This window comes from Lagopus muta, chromosome 2 (genome assembly GCF_023343835.1).
Source record: "Lagopus muta isolate bLagMut1 chromosome 2, bLagMut1 primary, whole genome shotgun sequence".
Taxonomy (NCBI): Eukaryota; Metazoa; Chordata; class Aves; order Galliformes; family Phasianidae; genus Lagopus; species Lagopus muta.
This window is the reverse complement of record NC_064434.1, coordinates 74040905-74053569: the sequence shown is the minus strand read 5'-3', so window position 1 is coordinate 74053569 and position 12665 is coordinate 74040905. Positions and strand designations below refer to the sequence as shown.

Below are 12665 nucleotides of genomic sequence, written 5' to 3'. Positions count from 1 at the left end.
TACTTTTAAATTTCTTTCATAAAAAGCAGTATGACATGCAGTGAAGATAATGTGACAAGCAAAAAGTCATGACACTCATAAGCCAATAATGAGCAGCTCCTCTAAGGGGGAGGAAACCAGCAAAAAGGCAATCACATTTTTAGAGAACGAATCTGCCAATGTACATTATTCTTCATTATTATAAAATAAGTAGAAAAAGCTGGAGTGAAAGCTTTCATTGCTGCTCAAAAGCAAACATCTTAAAAATCCTAATCTGTCTACTTCTGTTAGTGTTAAAGCTTTGCTCAACTTTTATTTTTCAGACTAATCTTTTATTCTGGACATCTGTCAGATTTTTTTTTTTTTTTCCCCCCAAAGAAATAGCTGACAAAAATAGGCCAAGATAGAACAAAAAAAATTCTTATCACAGATCTCAACTTTCTATTACTGGACTACAACTTGAAATTTGACAGAAAGGTCACCGACATTTCAGGAACATGTGATTTCTTACCATCATTAAAATCCATCCACAATCTGACCAGATTATAAATATCCGCAGCAAAAATTTTGTGAGTGCTGCTAGCTTTCTGACAATTTCATTGGGTATTCTTTTGTACTTTACGTTTATCATGTAGTAACAAAGGAATGAGCACCAGTTCCACACAGCATAGCCCACAGCAGAAATACAAGTGCAAAAAAAAGGCAAGAGTTGTGAAAGTTGTCTTTAGTCTTCACATATTGTCTAACACAAATCAGTGTGGAAAAGAAAGAAACAAGATCGAATGAGAAAAGTAAAGATTACAATCATTTAATGGGGTGAAACAGAGCCCCACATAAAGGTTTGGAATATCCCAAGAAAAAAAGAAACAGTGCTCTGCTGTGTTGCTGAGAACACAGGCAGAGGTTTCGATACTTGCACAACAGGGAAAATTAAAGGTGGCTACTGGACATGAATAATCAAAGAAGATGAGAATATAATCAGTGTACAACTGCAAATATTTCAAGCCACAACAGAGTTCTGCATTAGCCATGTTAAATTAAACATGACTTTTAAATAATCTGTTTACATTCATCTCAGGCCATGAGCAATAGATCTCAGAGTGAACAAAACATATGGAATTATTTTCATAAATTGTAATCTCTTTTAAAAAAAAGTGTGTGGGACCACATTAAGCAAAAGAGGAATAACAGATTTTATTCAACATGAAAAATAAATACAAAAAACATAGCTAAGTGAAAACTCAGAAATACATGTGATCAGTCACAGAAGGAAAAAAAGAAGAGATCCAAAGAAGGATTTCAGTGGGAAAAAAAAGTTGGCAATCCAGCAAAAAACATGCTGAAGGAGTGACTTAAGAGACTTTATAAGAACCAGACTGAGACAAAAAAAATCTAAACATTCCCATGAGTAACTGAAGGAATAAGCAATCACGAGAGTTGGATGTAGCAGAGTAGGAGGACAATGAGGTGGTAGTTAAACCTGGCTCCTACCAGGACAAGGATACAGGAGTTTTGCTGACAGCATTTTCAGCTGAGTAAAAGGTCACCTGGCCAAACTGAAGGGGATCCAGCATGAAACTGGAGGCAATGGCTGTTAAGCGGCACATCAGATGAGCTCAGATGAAAGAAGAGTACGGGACTGGCTATGCTCCCAAATCTGGGGTAAAGAGACTATTGCACCTCCTAACTCTAGATAGGCAAACTTTTAAACACTGCTTATGGCTAGTTTAACTCCTCTGTCAATGGTTGGATAACAGTAAAATCCTGTTTGTTTGTTTGTTTTTTGGGGGGGAGGATTTTTTTTTCCAGCAAATATTGTAATCAAAGCTCTAAAGGAGATAAGATTAACTGAATCTTTGCTAAAACAAGGAGAACTGAGAATACTGCTAAAACTGTTTTAAACAAATTGACAAAACATATTTAGTAATAAACTGATGAGTATGTGAAACCATAAAAGAGAAACTTTCAGATGTAATGCAATGTTAAATCGCCTGAATAACATTAGTTTTATAGTCATACTCCATTGTCAATTTTCCTCAATTTATCTCCTCCCCCAGAAAAAAAGATCCTCTAGTTTGAAAATACATTCAAGTTTTTTTTTTTTAAAAAGCAAAACAATAACAACAATAATTCAATGTTGCTATAGACATTTTTAGAAAAGCTCGGTTATATGGGAAAGCTTGTTTGTTTTAAGAATATATACAGACATTTATTCTTTGCATGCTCCTTTTATCATCTATATACTACACTACCCTTCAGCAAGATGAAAAATATTTAAAACATCAAAAATACTCAAGGTCTCTCATATTCACTCCAGTCATTTGCTAACCATATCTAAGCAAGTTTCAGCTTTATGTGTAAAATAGAGATGATTTGATAAAACTCTGGTTATCTCCAGTCACATAATTTGATGCACAGACTGACTAACGCTAAAATTTCAATGGAGAAGTTCACAATAAGTTCACCGTAAAAATTCAACTACAGTATCATACAGTAGAATTAAATCTTAATTTTGAATTTATTATCAAAGGGGAAGAATAGTGTGTTAGGCTGTGTCTACAACACTGTCCCTTCTTAAATTCTGTAACCATATGCAAATGCCACCAATAACAGCACTGTGGCCAGATAGCTCAAAGGCAGAGATAACAATGTGGTTAGAATGCCAGTAAATTTATACTAACTCTTGCCCGATTTTGCATCCAGTGCCTTTTCAAGGGGAGCAGGGGGAAAAGAACTGTCTGTGCTAGATGTGTAATTTGTGTTCCGTTTACAATGTGCTCTCTTGGTTTTGGTTATGACTGATTTTTTATTTATATTTTTTGGTGAGGCAGCTATTAGATTTAAATATTGGTAGTCCTATAAAGCACCTGGATTCATATAAATACTTCGTGTAAAAAAAGACTAAAAAACTACAGAGCAACAGTACATAATAAGATATGAGTTATAATGCCAAGAAACCAAGTAAGCTTAACTATGTACATAAGCATATGTATGTGAGATCAGGAAGTTGGCTGGCAATATATAAAAAGGCAATTTTCGTTAAACAGGCTAACCTTCTCCAGACTGATTCTCTCTCCCAGACAGTCATAAGGCACTGATAAATTACATCCCTCTTGGAAAAACAGACAAAAGAAAATTTGTCCAGTACTTACATCAAAAGTGGGTGTGCTTTGCTGGGCACTCTGATTACATGGTTCCCTGAAGCAATCGGTGAATGGAAGTAAGAGTCCCAATGCAATAATACGAGAACATAGCTTTTCTGCTTCTTCTTGCGGTGCATTTTCCTGCTGGCTGAAGAGCTTTTCCAGCAGAGTTCGTCCTGCCAACACAATGACACAAATCAATAAGAATCTGTAGCTATCTATGGAGTACAAAGATTAAGGCATTACAATGCTTATTGAAAATCTCAAGAAATAAAAGAAATCAAAAATCTATATTAAAAAACTTGTGGAGAAAAGCACCTGATAATAAAACAAACTCTTCATATCTAATCATTGGTCTTATCTGTAGCCTGATTAGTTGGGATGTTCAAGAAAGGATACATTTAGCTGGCTGCGTTGTAGAGCAGGAAAAGCAAGATTTGTTACTGAAGCATCAAATTCCTATTTATATTATACAATTACATTTTTTCCTGATGGAAAAAAAATGAGTTTACTGAGAATTGAAACTTTTTTTTCCACGAGTGTCGCACAAAGTTATCGTGGAATCAAGTCTCCCAGCTCTTGGAATTGCATTTGTTTTTTTTGAATCAAAGCAATCTTAGACTTCAAGAAATTGTGCTTTAGTACTGTGGAGAAAGTCTCAAAAGAATAACAACAGCAGTGACAACAAAAAGAAAAATTGATAACTACTCAGCTTAAAATGATATTTAATACAGCTCCAGCAAAGTGTTCCAAGATAAAATGCAGTGCCACAACCAGCAATACAGATTTTAGAGAAGTAAAACTTTCCAAGATTCAGAAAAGTGATCCATTCCTGTCACAGGGCTGGATTTCATGATCAAAGGATTTTCACTGCTCTCTGATCAGACCAGGAAAGGAGAGTGTATGATATAAAGCACATTGGAGGAGACAGTGCTAGAGGTCTGAAAGATCTTCATACTCTGTAGATGTAGCCAGGAAGAGACTTGAAAAAAGTCAGTAATATATGCAAGCTGCAGTACAATCTACATTATAAGAATACTAAATTACTTGATTAAGTTCCAAAATGTCGGAAGATGCCAATGTACGGATTTACAGAATATAAAAATAGAGCTGAAATAGACCTACTGGAAGAGGCAGAGGGAGTAATAAAGTTAATCACATGTTTTAGTATGAACTAGTTGTGAATATAATTTGTACCTAAATCAGTTTGTATAGTCTGCTTTTTCCACTTACTCTCTGGAAGACAAAGTTACTTTCCAGAAAGAAAATTCATGACATTAATAAAGCAATTTGGTGTCATTTTTTATGGTGTTGTTTTAACTGAATAAAACTTCTTACTTGTAAAAACGCAAAAAGATTTCTGTTAAAATTTTATTCAAGTGCAAAATTTTCAAGGCTTTTTAAACATAAAAAGGATTTATTAAAAACATCTGGATGTGATTTGAAAAAGATATTGAGATTTAGCCCGAAGTTTCTGTATTATTTTAACTTCATGTGGCAATTCAGCCTAAAATAAGCAATACAATAAAACATTAGAGGTTATTTCTAAGATTTTCCTCCCCACATCTACAAGATCTGATAATTCTAAATTATTAGTCCAAGTTTCCTAGCCTTTTATTAAACACGTTTCTGTAAGCCAGGCAAAAGAGACATGGCTTTTGTTATGCTCTGATCAACTTGCTGATTAGTTTGCCTCTGTTCCTTTGGCTTCATCACCTATAGAGTGATGCCGTAACTGCTTACTGAACATATGCCTTTATTTATCTAATGATAGTGAAATTTTAATGACTGTACTGTGAACCAATACGTAGCATCCCTGGAGCAAAGCACATGATATTATAAATGTAATAGTGCTAACTGAAGTTCAACAACATGAAAACTCACCAAGCTAAATGAGACTACAAGTAATGAAAAAGAATGGGGAAGTCGATACTTCACATCTGTCTGAAATACACAGAACACTACACATTTCTTCATGAGATTTTAAATATTCAAAATTCATGTATAGCATTATAGGTTATGACTTCTTTTTTTCCCCAGACATTGCAACACTTAAAGAATTTTGTCATTTTAAAAGAGTCTTCTCCTGGATGTGCAGGAGTACATGCTCCGCCACTCCACGCACTTCTGCTTTAAGCTAATGAACAGGAATAATATCTGTAAATGACAAGACAGGAAATTATACCCTTTACACCCCTCCTCCCCATCTACCCATTCATTCCCTAATTTCTTAACAGTCTTGCTCATGATCAAATACTCTGTTAGTTGTTCAGAACCTTAGTATTTACTCAGTTTAATATGTATAGTAGTTATTATATATTGCTGCCTTTTAACAACTTTCAAGAACAGTTTAGGATTCTGAAAATATGTTAAAAAAAAAAAAAACCAACATGGATGAACTTCATTTCTTGCATATTACTCTGCATTACTTATGCCATTTTATCCATCTGTACCTGAAGTGTTCTCTCTAGTGTATTATCAGCCTTTGAATATGTAGGGTAGTAAAACTTATTTAATGATGTTAGCTACTACTTTTTAATTTTTAAGCATCAGTCATTTAAGTGCAGGAAACCTGAGAGTTATTAAAGTGTCCTTTGCAACAGATACACAGAATTAAAAAAAAAAAAAGTCATCAAGACAAAGGTAATAATGTTTTGATATATCTATGCTCTAACACTGTGTGCACTCCTTGCTCTTGTTGTGGAGACCTGAGGACAGAGGGAGAAATTGAAATTCCAAAAAATATGTTTAGCCAGCTCTTTTAGCACATTTTACTAAAAGCAAGCTGAAACACGTTTGATTTTCAGTGCATACAGAAATAGCTCCTCTGTGAACAGCTGTGAAAAAAATCCCTGTATCAACATTATAACATAATAAATTTAGACTACTTAATGAGCAATATATTTAAACCCATGTCAAACCACTGATTTTTTGCATCAAACTATCTAGGGTCTTATCAAAATGAATGGTTATTTCAAGAATCAGAAAAACCTTTCTCTCACCAAAAAACAGAAAGCCAAAGGTATAAAAAGACAGCATGTTTTTCTTAAAATGGGGTGAGGAAATACTTTACTGAAAAAAAGCATTTCAGTACTGCAGAATGCTATTCATTTTCATAAAGCAACTTCATCCACGCCGCAGGGTGAGTCCCTGCAGTACAGAAGTTCCAGACAGGGCTGAAGCTTTACATACGACCAGGACATATAAAAGCCACCTCTTACTAGTAAGTAGTTCCCCCCCATTAACCTGCATTCCTCCTGCCCCTGCATTCAGGTAAAAGCCATAATTTTCACTGTTGTGAAAGAATTCCAGCACTGAAGTCCTTCAAAGTCTTTCATAGCCCATGGATGCCAGTCATCTACCCTGTCTTGCTGCCATCTGACTCTATGTTCTCCTGCAGTCTTGTCAAAGCAACCTTATGCAAGGAGCTTGTGAAGCAGAAGTCATATTTATGATTTTGATACGCAAAAGACAAAGATTATATTTCTGTGGAGTTATAGTGAAATGCCTTCTTTAACACCAGACTCAATAAACCAGCTTTGTTTAGAACTGGAATTGGTTTGCTAGCACCCTATCCACACTACACATCTGGAAGTAATTCAATAAAAATATTTTGACAACTTGCATAAAATTGGAAACACCAGCTTTACAAATTTAATCCCTCAATCCCTTAAACAGAAAAAAAAAAAAAAAAGTCACAGAGGTATTTAAGGCAAAAGTTGAGTTCCAGTCAATTTCAATAGCAGTATTTTTAATACTTTCTCAACAGGTAAAGATTTCTTCTCCACCTCCCATGTCATCTACTTCTTCATTTCATATCAATTTGGATGATGCATTATGATCTTGCCAACTCCTTTGTAACATTACAGTTTTTCTCCCATCACAAGGACTTAAAACACTATCTAAACCACAATTGGAAACAACTGTAGAACATGCAAGTCATTCACCAGAGAACAAAAACTCACAAGGCCTAGCATAGTTTCCTTTCATGCTGTCTCCCTTTCTCAAAAAACACAGAACATTTGCAGTTCTTGAATGTTCATTTTCAACTTTAGGTTTACTGAAGCTTTATCTACTGGGCACAAGCCCAGACAAAATCAAAGATTCTCCTCTGCTCTGGAGAGGTGTCTATTTGTATTACTTCTCCTTACATACAGCAGCAACTGCTACTGTTAGGAAGGATAATCTGGACTGGTTTGTCTGCTGTGATCTTGATCGGCTCATTTCTGATAGGGAAGGATGCCTATTTTAGAAGGAAATGCATTTGGTTTGTCACAGCTACCTTATATTCCAGGACGTTTTTTTCTCCTCAAGCAGTTGCAAAAGTGCTACACTTTAATGAAATATGGGTTTACCTTAGACTGGACTGCGTATGAGACTACCGAACATTAAAAGCATGTTCAATGCAGTTCACAGAAAGGCAGTGGCAAATCTTAACTAAATTAGTTCAATAAAACCCTTAAGAGCAAGCAATACCATAAGCACATTGTTGTAGGCTTTGGAATTATATTTTTATCCAGGCAAGAGTGAGGGATGGATGAAGAAGATGAACAGAAGAGAAACAGAATAAAGAACTACAGTAGTCACAGACATACTGGGAGGAAAAAAAAAAAAAAAAAAAAAATGCATTGATGTACTGCATCACACCATTGCTTGCAACATTTCACTGAGAGGACTGTTGTTACACCCTCAACATTTATCTTTAAATATGTGGTTCTTATTCTTCCATTGCATTTGCAAAAGCCTGAGAGCACAGCTGTCAGTGAGTAAAGTCAAGCCTGACAACCACATTGAGTTATAGTCCAAAAGCTTTCTCTTCTGCTGCTCTCCTGTGACAATCAGACCTCACTTCTACCATTAGCAGAGCAGCTGCTTCAGCAAACCTTAACCTATACAGGCCGGAGACAGTCTTTCCACTTCGATTTCTCCCAGTGAGAAGGGAATGACTGCAGTGTAACAAATCCTGAAAGCCCTACTCAGATTCATGCCATAGATGACTCATACACATACTGCTTACATCTTCAAGAACTGAAATCAGATTGCAATTTCTTTTTCCTTCCTCTCCCTCTAATTTCAGTGATATCATAAATGCTCACACAGGAAAGGTCTTTGATAAGCTTTGAAGCAAAAACTACCATGGGCATTGCTCTATTTTTGGAGCATAAGACAAGAAAACAGGAAAAGAAAGATGATGAAATGGTGTATATCTATGTAGCATATGTTTTCTATTAGCCTGAAAAAAATACAGAAAGACAGTTGTAGCCTTATTACGATTTTTCAATTCACGCAGGATTACAGATGCAAACCTATTTCTATAAATTTAAAGAAAATAAAATAGGGGAAATAAAAAAGCTGATTTCCACAGCAGTTAGAAGTTAGGTAATGCAATAATTCCAAAATGCTTTCTGTCTCCAAAATGTTTACTGTCTCTTTTTCTTTCAATATCAAGATCATAACTTAAGCCTAAGTTACCTGACAAAACACCTAAACCGGGCAGCATTAAGTGCTTTCCAGAATGCTGGAAGAGCACAGACATATCTGAGAGACAAAGATACTGTAATGACTACATGTAATTCCTCAAATACTTCATGGTATGAGTTTTTCCTCATCAGATTTCCCCAAAATGCAAAGCAAAACCTTGCTGATTAATGCCTAGTGTAAAGCTGTCACACTTCATTCTCACCCTTCTGCTGTTTAATGCACTTTCACATATTAAAGAATTGTAAGACTTTTGATCCTTGAATTATTAACATTTAAATTTCTCCTTTCACTTCATATTCTTTTCAAATGTCATAGTTTTCAGCTAAACTGTAACAGTCAGCCTATATACAATGCATAACATACAGCTGCTCAGAGTTCTTCAGTGGTACAGAGGGAACTTGGAAAAAAACTATAATTTGTTCTATTATTTCATGAGAAAAAGAGCTGACTATGTTGGTCAACCCTGCACAAATGCATCTTAAACATATATTTCCATTTAAAAATATTTAGTCTCTTACTCTCCCAAAGACTGACCTGAAAGATTACACCCACTATTCCTGGATTAGAGAACTCATTTAATGTACTTTTTCACTGCAAAGCTTCTAATCCTCTGCTGATTTAGAGTGGAATATTTTTCCAGATCTCTTATCCTGTGAGGATTTTGTTGTTTGTTTTCTTAAAGGTGACTGAATCTTTACCAACATACTCTTCCTTAAAACCATGTAACATTTTTCTCTCAATTTTGTTTTAGAAGTCACAGAATATCACCAAGCAACAGGGCAGCACATGCAACAAAGCTTCGTAACAGCAAAATAATAATTGAATCCTTCCACTATAAAGATACATGGGAACAAAATACATGTTAGTTTCCAGACAACTTAAACCTTAATAATTGCAAAATATGTCAAGATCTAGGGTGATAGTAGAAATTCCCATGATTCCAGGATATGATTTCTGTCATTATATTTCATTCCACCTTTATTTCAATGTACTGGCTAATAACTACATTAAATGCCTGTATACTTCTCCTTTTTCTAAGGGATGAAAGAACAGTGGATTTCCTTATATTTTCATATACTGTAAAAATACATAATATCTTATTCTAGTATTTAAAGCATTACTAAAATTAGGAATGCATTAAAATGCCCTAGAGGCCTATCCTTTCTTCCTTTGATATTCCATCTACAGATTTTCTGTCTCTGTTCACATGGATCATAGGAACTGAGCCCACAAATCTTAAACACATAAGCCAAAAGAAAAAAGGCTGTTTAAACAACAGAATTAGGAAAGCAACATACAAGAACACTACTCTCCTCCTTCCAGTTTTCTATTCCATCCTATGCACTGTTCAATATAATTTCAAAGTCAGTAGTACATATTTATTAAAAGACAAAAAAAAAGTATTTCATGCTGGATTGATAACATTCATAGACTCAAAAAACACCAATAATAAAACCGCCTGTGATTACTTTCTCTTCTGTAAATCCTGTATCTTATTATGACAGTAAATACCATGATTTTCTTATGCCAAGCTTCCCAAATTCTTTGGCACCTCAGCCTCCCTCCCATTATAGGAGTATGCTGTTAGAAATTTTACATGAATAACCTTGACTAGATATGAGATATATTATGGAAGTAATATATCTACTGAGCAACTCAAGCAAGTAAAATTTTTCCTTTATTTCATTCCCAAAGTTATCTCCACTTAACTAAACAGATTCTGGATTGTGCAAGAGAGCTTGAATAACCATATCCCTGAGATTTCAACTGACTCAACTAGAACAAGTGGTCCATCCCAAAAGGAGAAACATAATACTAACAGCTTCAAGTGTTCAAGGTAACCCTCAAAGACCCAGGCACCTTGTGCTGTCCCTTTAGTGAGAAGGGTGCAAGCTGTAGCTCAGAAGATAACCTTGCATTTGCTGCCACCCTCAGTATCATAGCACAGAAGAGGTGGCAGCAACACCTCACACAAACAGCAATGACATTCTTTCAAGCCCTGACAAAAAAGGCTGCAGTTTACAAAAAAAAAAAAAAAAAAAAAAAAAACAGAAAATGAGATCCCACCAAAAAAAAAAAAAAAAAAAAAAAAAAAAAATCAGGTGACAAGGAAATATCACATTTAATAAAGTAAAAGGCTACCTCGGAAACGATTTTACAACTGGAGTTTTCAAGTAAATAGCATTCCACAGTTGAACTAAGCATCTGTATTTTTAAACAGCAAGCCCAAGAGGAACATGCTATGAGACATGGCAACACCACCAATTATAGCATTAACTACTCCTGCATTGTGAGAAAATCCCACTGCCTGAGAAAGCCGTCACTGCCATAGGTAGAAGTGGACCAAAACAAAGTCGTTCTTCCATAGAGGAAAAGAAAAGACAGTCCTTTGCCAAAGCTACCAGAAATTTTTGTCTTTGGGTAAGAGATCCACAGCATTCTATTACGTATGGATTAATTCCTTCCTACCAACTTCTGCATTGTCTAGAAAGCAGCTTCACATAAAGTTATCAATGTAGTCTTATTGATCATTGCTAAGAAACCATGCTAGATTATACTGTTTTTCTATACCCTTTTATCATATGCCCAATAGTTAATTATATCATACAGTTTCCTACTGCAAGATTCATCCCAAAGCCTTGCTTATTGCTGCAGCCTAAATTGAGAGGACTGAAATGGCATCGAACTTCTGCAAGAACATAATACTTTTTGAAAAGCAGGTATTAAAACTTGGCTATCACCAGAGCTTCTAACTATGAAGTATTTGTGAAGGTTTGTGACAATTTTTTCTTAATTCTTGCAAATTAGCAAGTTTCTTAAGCTCTCCATCGTCCCTAAGGCACTCTATCTTCCTAACTTGAACACTAAGCTCCTTAAGATTTTGCTTCTGCAGTGGTTAAGATTTTCTATCTCCCACTCTGAATATTCTAATATGACAAATACACTACTCAGCATAAGCCGGGACAAAGTATGTATATAAATAAAATTCCTTACCTTTTACTACATGAATTCTATCTTACATACAGTGAGAGGTAAGAATGTTTCTTGTTATGTCCCAAAATGACTTTCAAAAACTGAATTTTAAAGCAACAATTCCCCAACTATAATGCAACAGTGGTACATAGTACTGAAAATACGAACAAGATGCAAACTTCTGAAGCAGTATTCTACATTTTTATTTCTCTTCAGATTCTAATGCAATAGCACTGAAAATTACAGAGGTACATTACTAAAACTCTCAATATATGTCCATCAACCAAACCTTTTAGTTACTATATGCATCTTTGGCAACTTCCAGTTTGCATTTCCTAGGTGCCTAGGTTCCTCTCAGTAAGCATTTAATTCTGTTCATTTTTATCCTTTTAGTTTTGGCAGCGATCTGTGATGTGAAGGTGCCAGGTCTTTATAGGCTGCTGGAAACACACATTTCTTTGTCCAGCTCTTTAAAGAAAGAAAAACCTCTGATGTCTTTTTGGGCAGCTGTTACTAAAATCTTTTTTTGTCAGTCCAAACTGATACACACAGTGTGATGTTCTTTGCAATTCAACTTTGTAAAACTTTTGTTTCTTAACTGTTCCATGTTTCATTTGTCACTCAACAAAGCCTGGCCTACCTCTACCTTGAGCATTTTAAGTACTGTTACAAGCAGCCACAGGTCACAAAACACAACTGAACTAGCAAATCTATGAAGTGGGACACAACTGATTTCTTTTAATCTAGACATTATATTTCCAATGTGCTTTACTTTCTTTTGTATACAGGAACCATGCAACTGAAGTGTAATAATCTCCATCACCTTGAAGAACTGCTGACTTTTTTTGTTTTGTGTTTATACAACACATAAAGGCTTGTTTCCTTCATACCTAAAAAAACTCTAAACAAAAACTGGCAAGATGAAAGCCAAAAGAAAAAGACTACATTCCACAAAAAAAAAAAAAAAAAAAAAAAAAATTTGTTCAGATATATTCTTCTAGACTTCATCTAAACAAAACATACAGCACAAGAGATTTGCTTAAGTGGGATTTTATGTTTTTACTGATGTAATCATATTTTCCTCAGCTA

General features: G+C 35.0%; 1 protein-coding gene across 4 annotated transcripts in view; it reads right to left on the bottom strand.

Moving 5' to 3' along the window:
• FMN2 (formin 2) overlaps positions 1 to 12665 on the bottom strand; it is a 145200-nt gene that overhangs the window by 118439 nt on the left and 14096 nt on the right. For all 4 annotated transcript variants that reach the window (XM_048937759.1, XM_048937758.1, XM_048937761.1 and 1 more), the window contains exon 3: positions 3132 to 3298. In XM_048937759.1, the coding sequence (XP_048793716.1) occupies positions 3132 to 3298 (167 nt within the window). The remainder of the gene's footprint in view (positions 1 to 3131; positions 3299 to 12665) is intronic.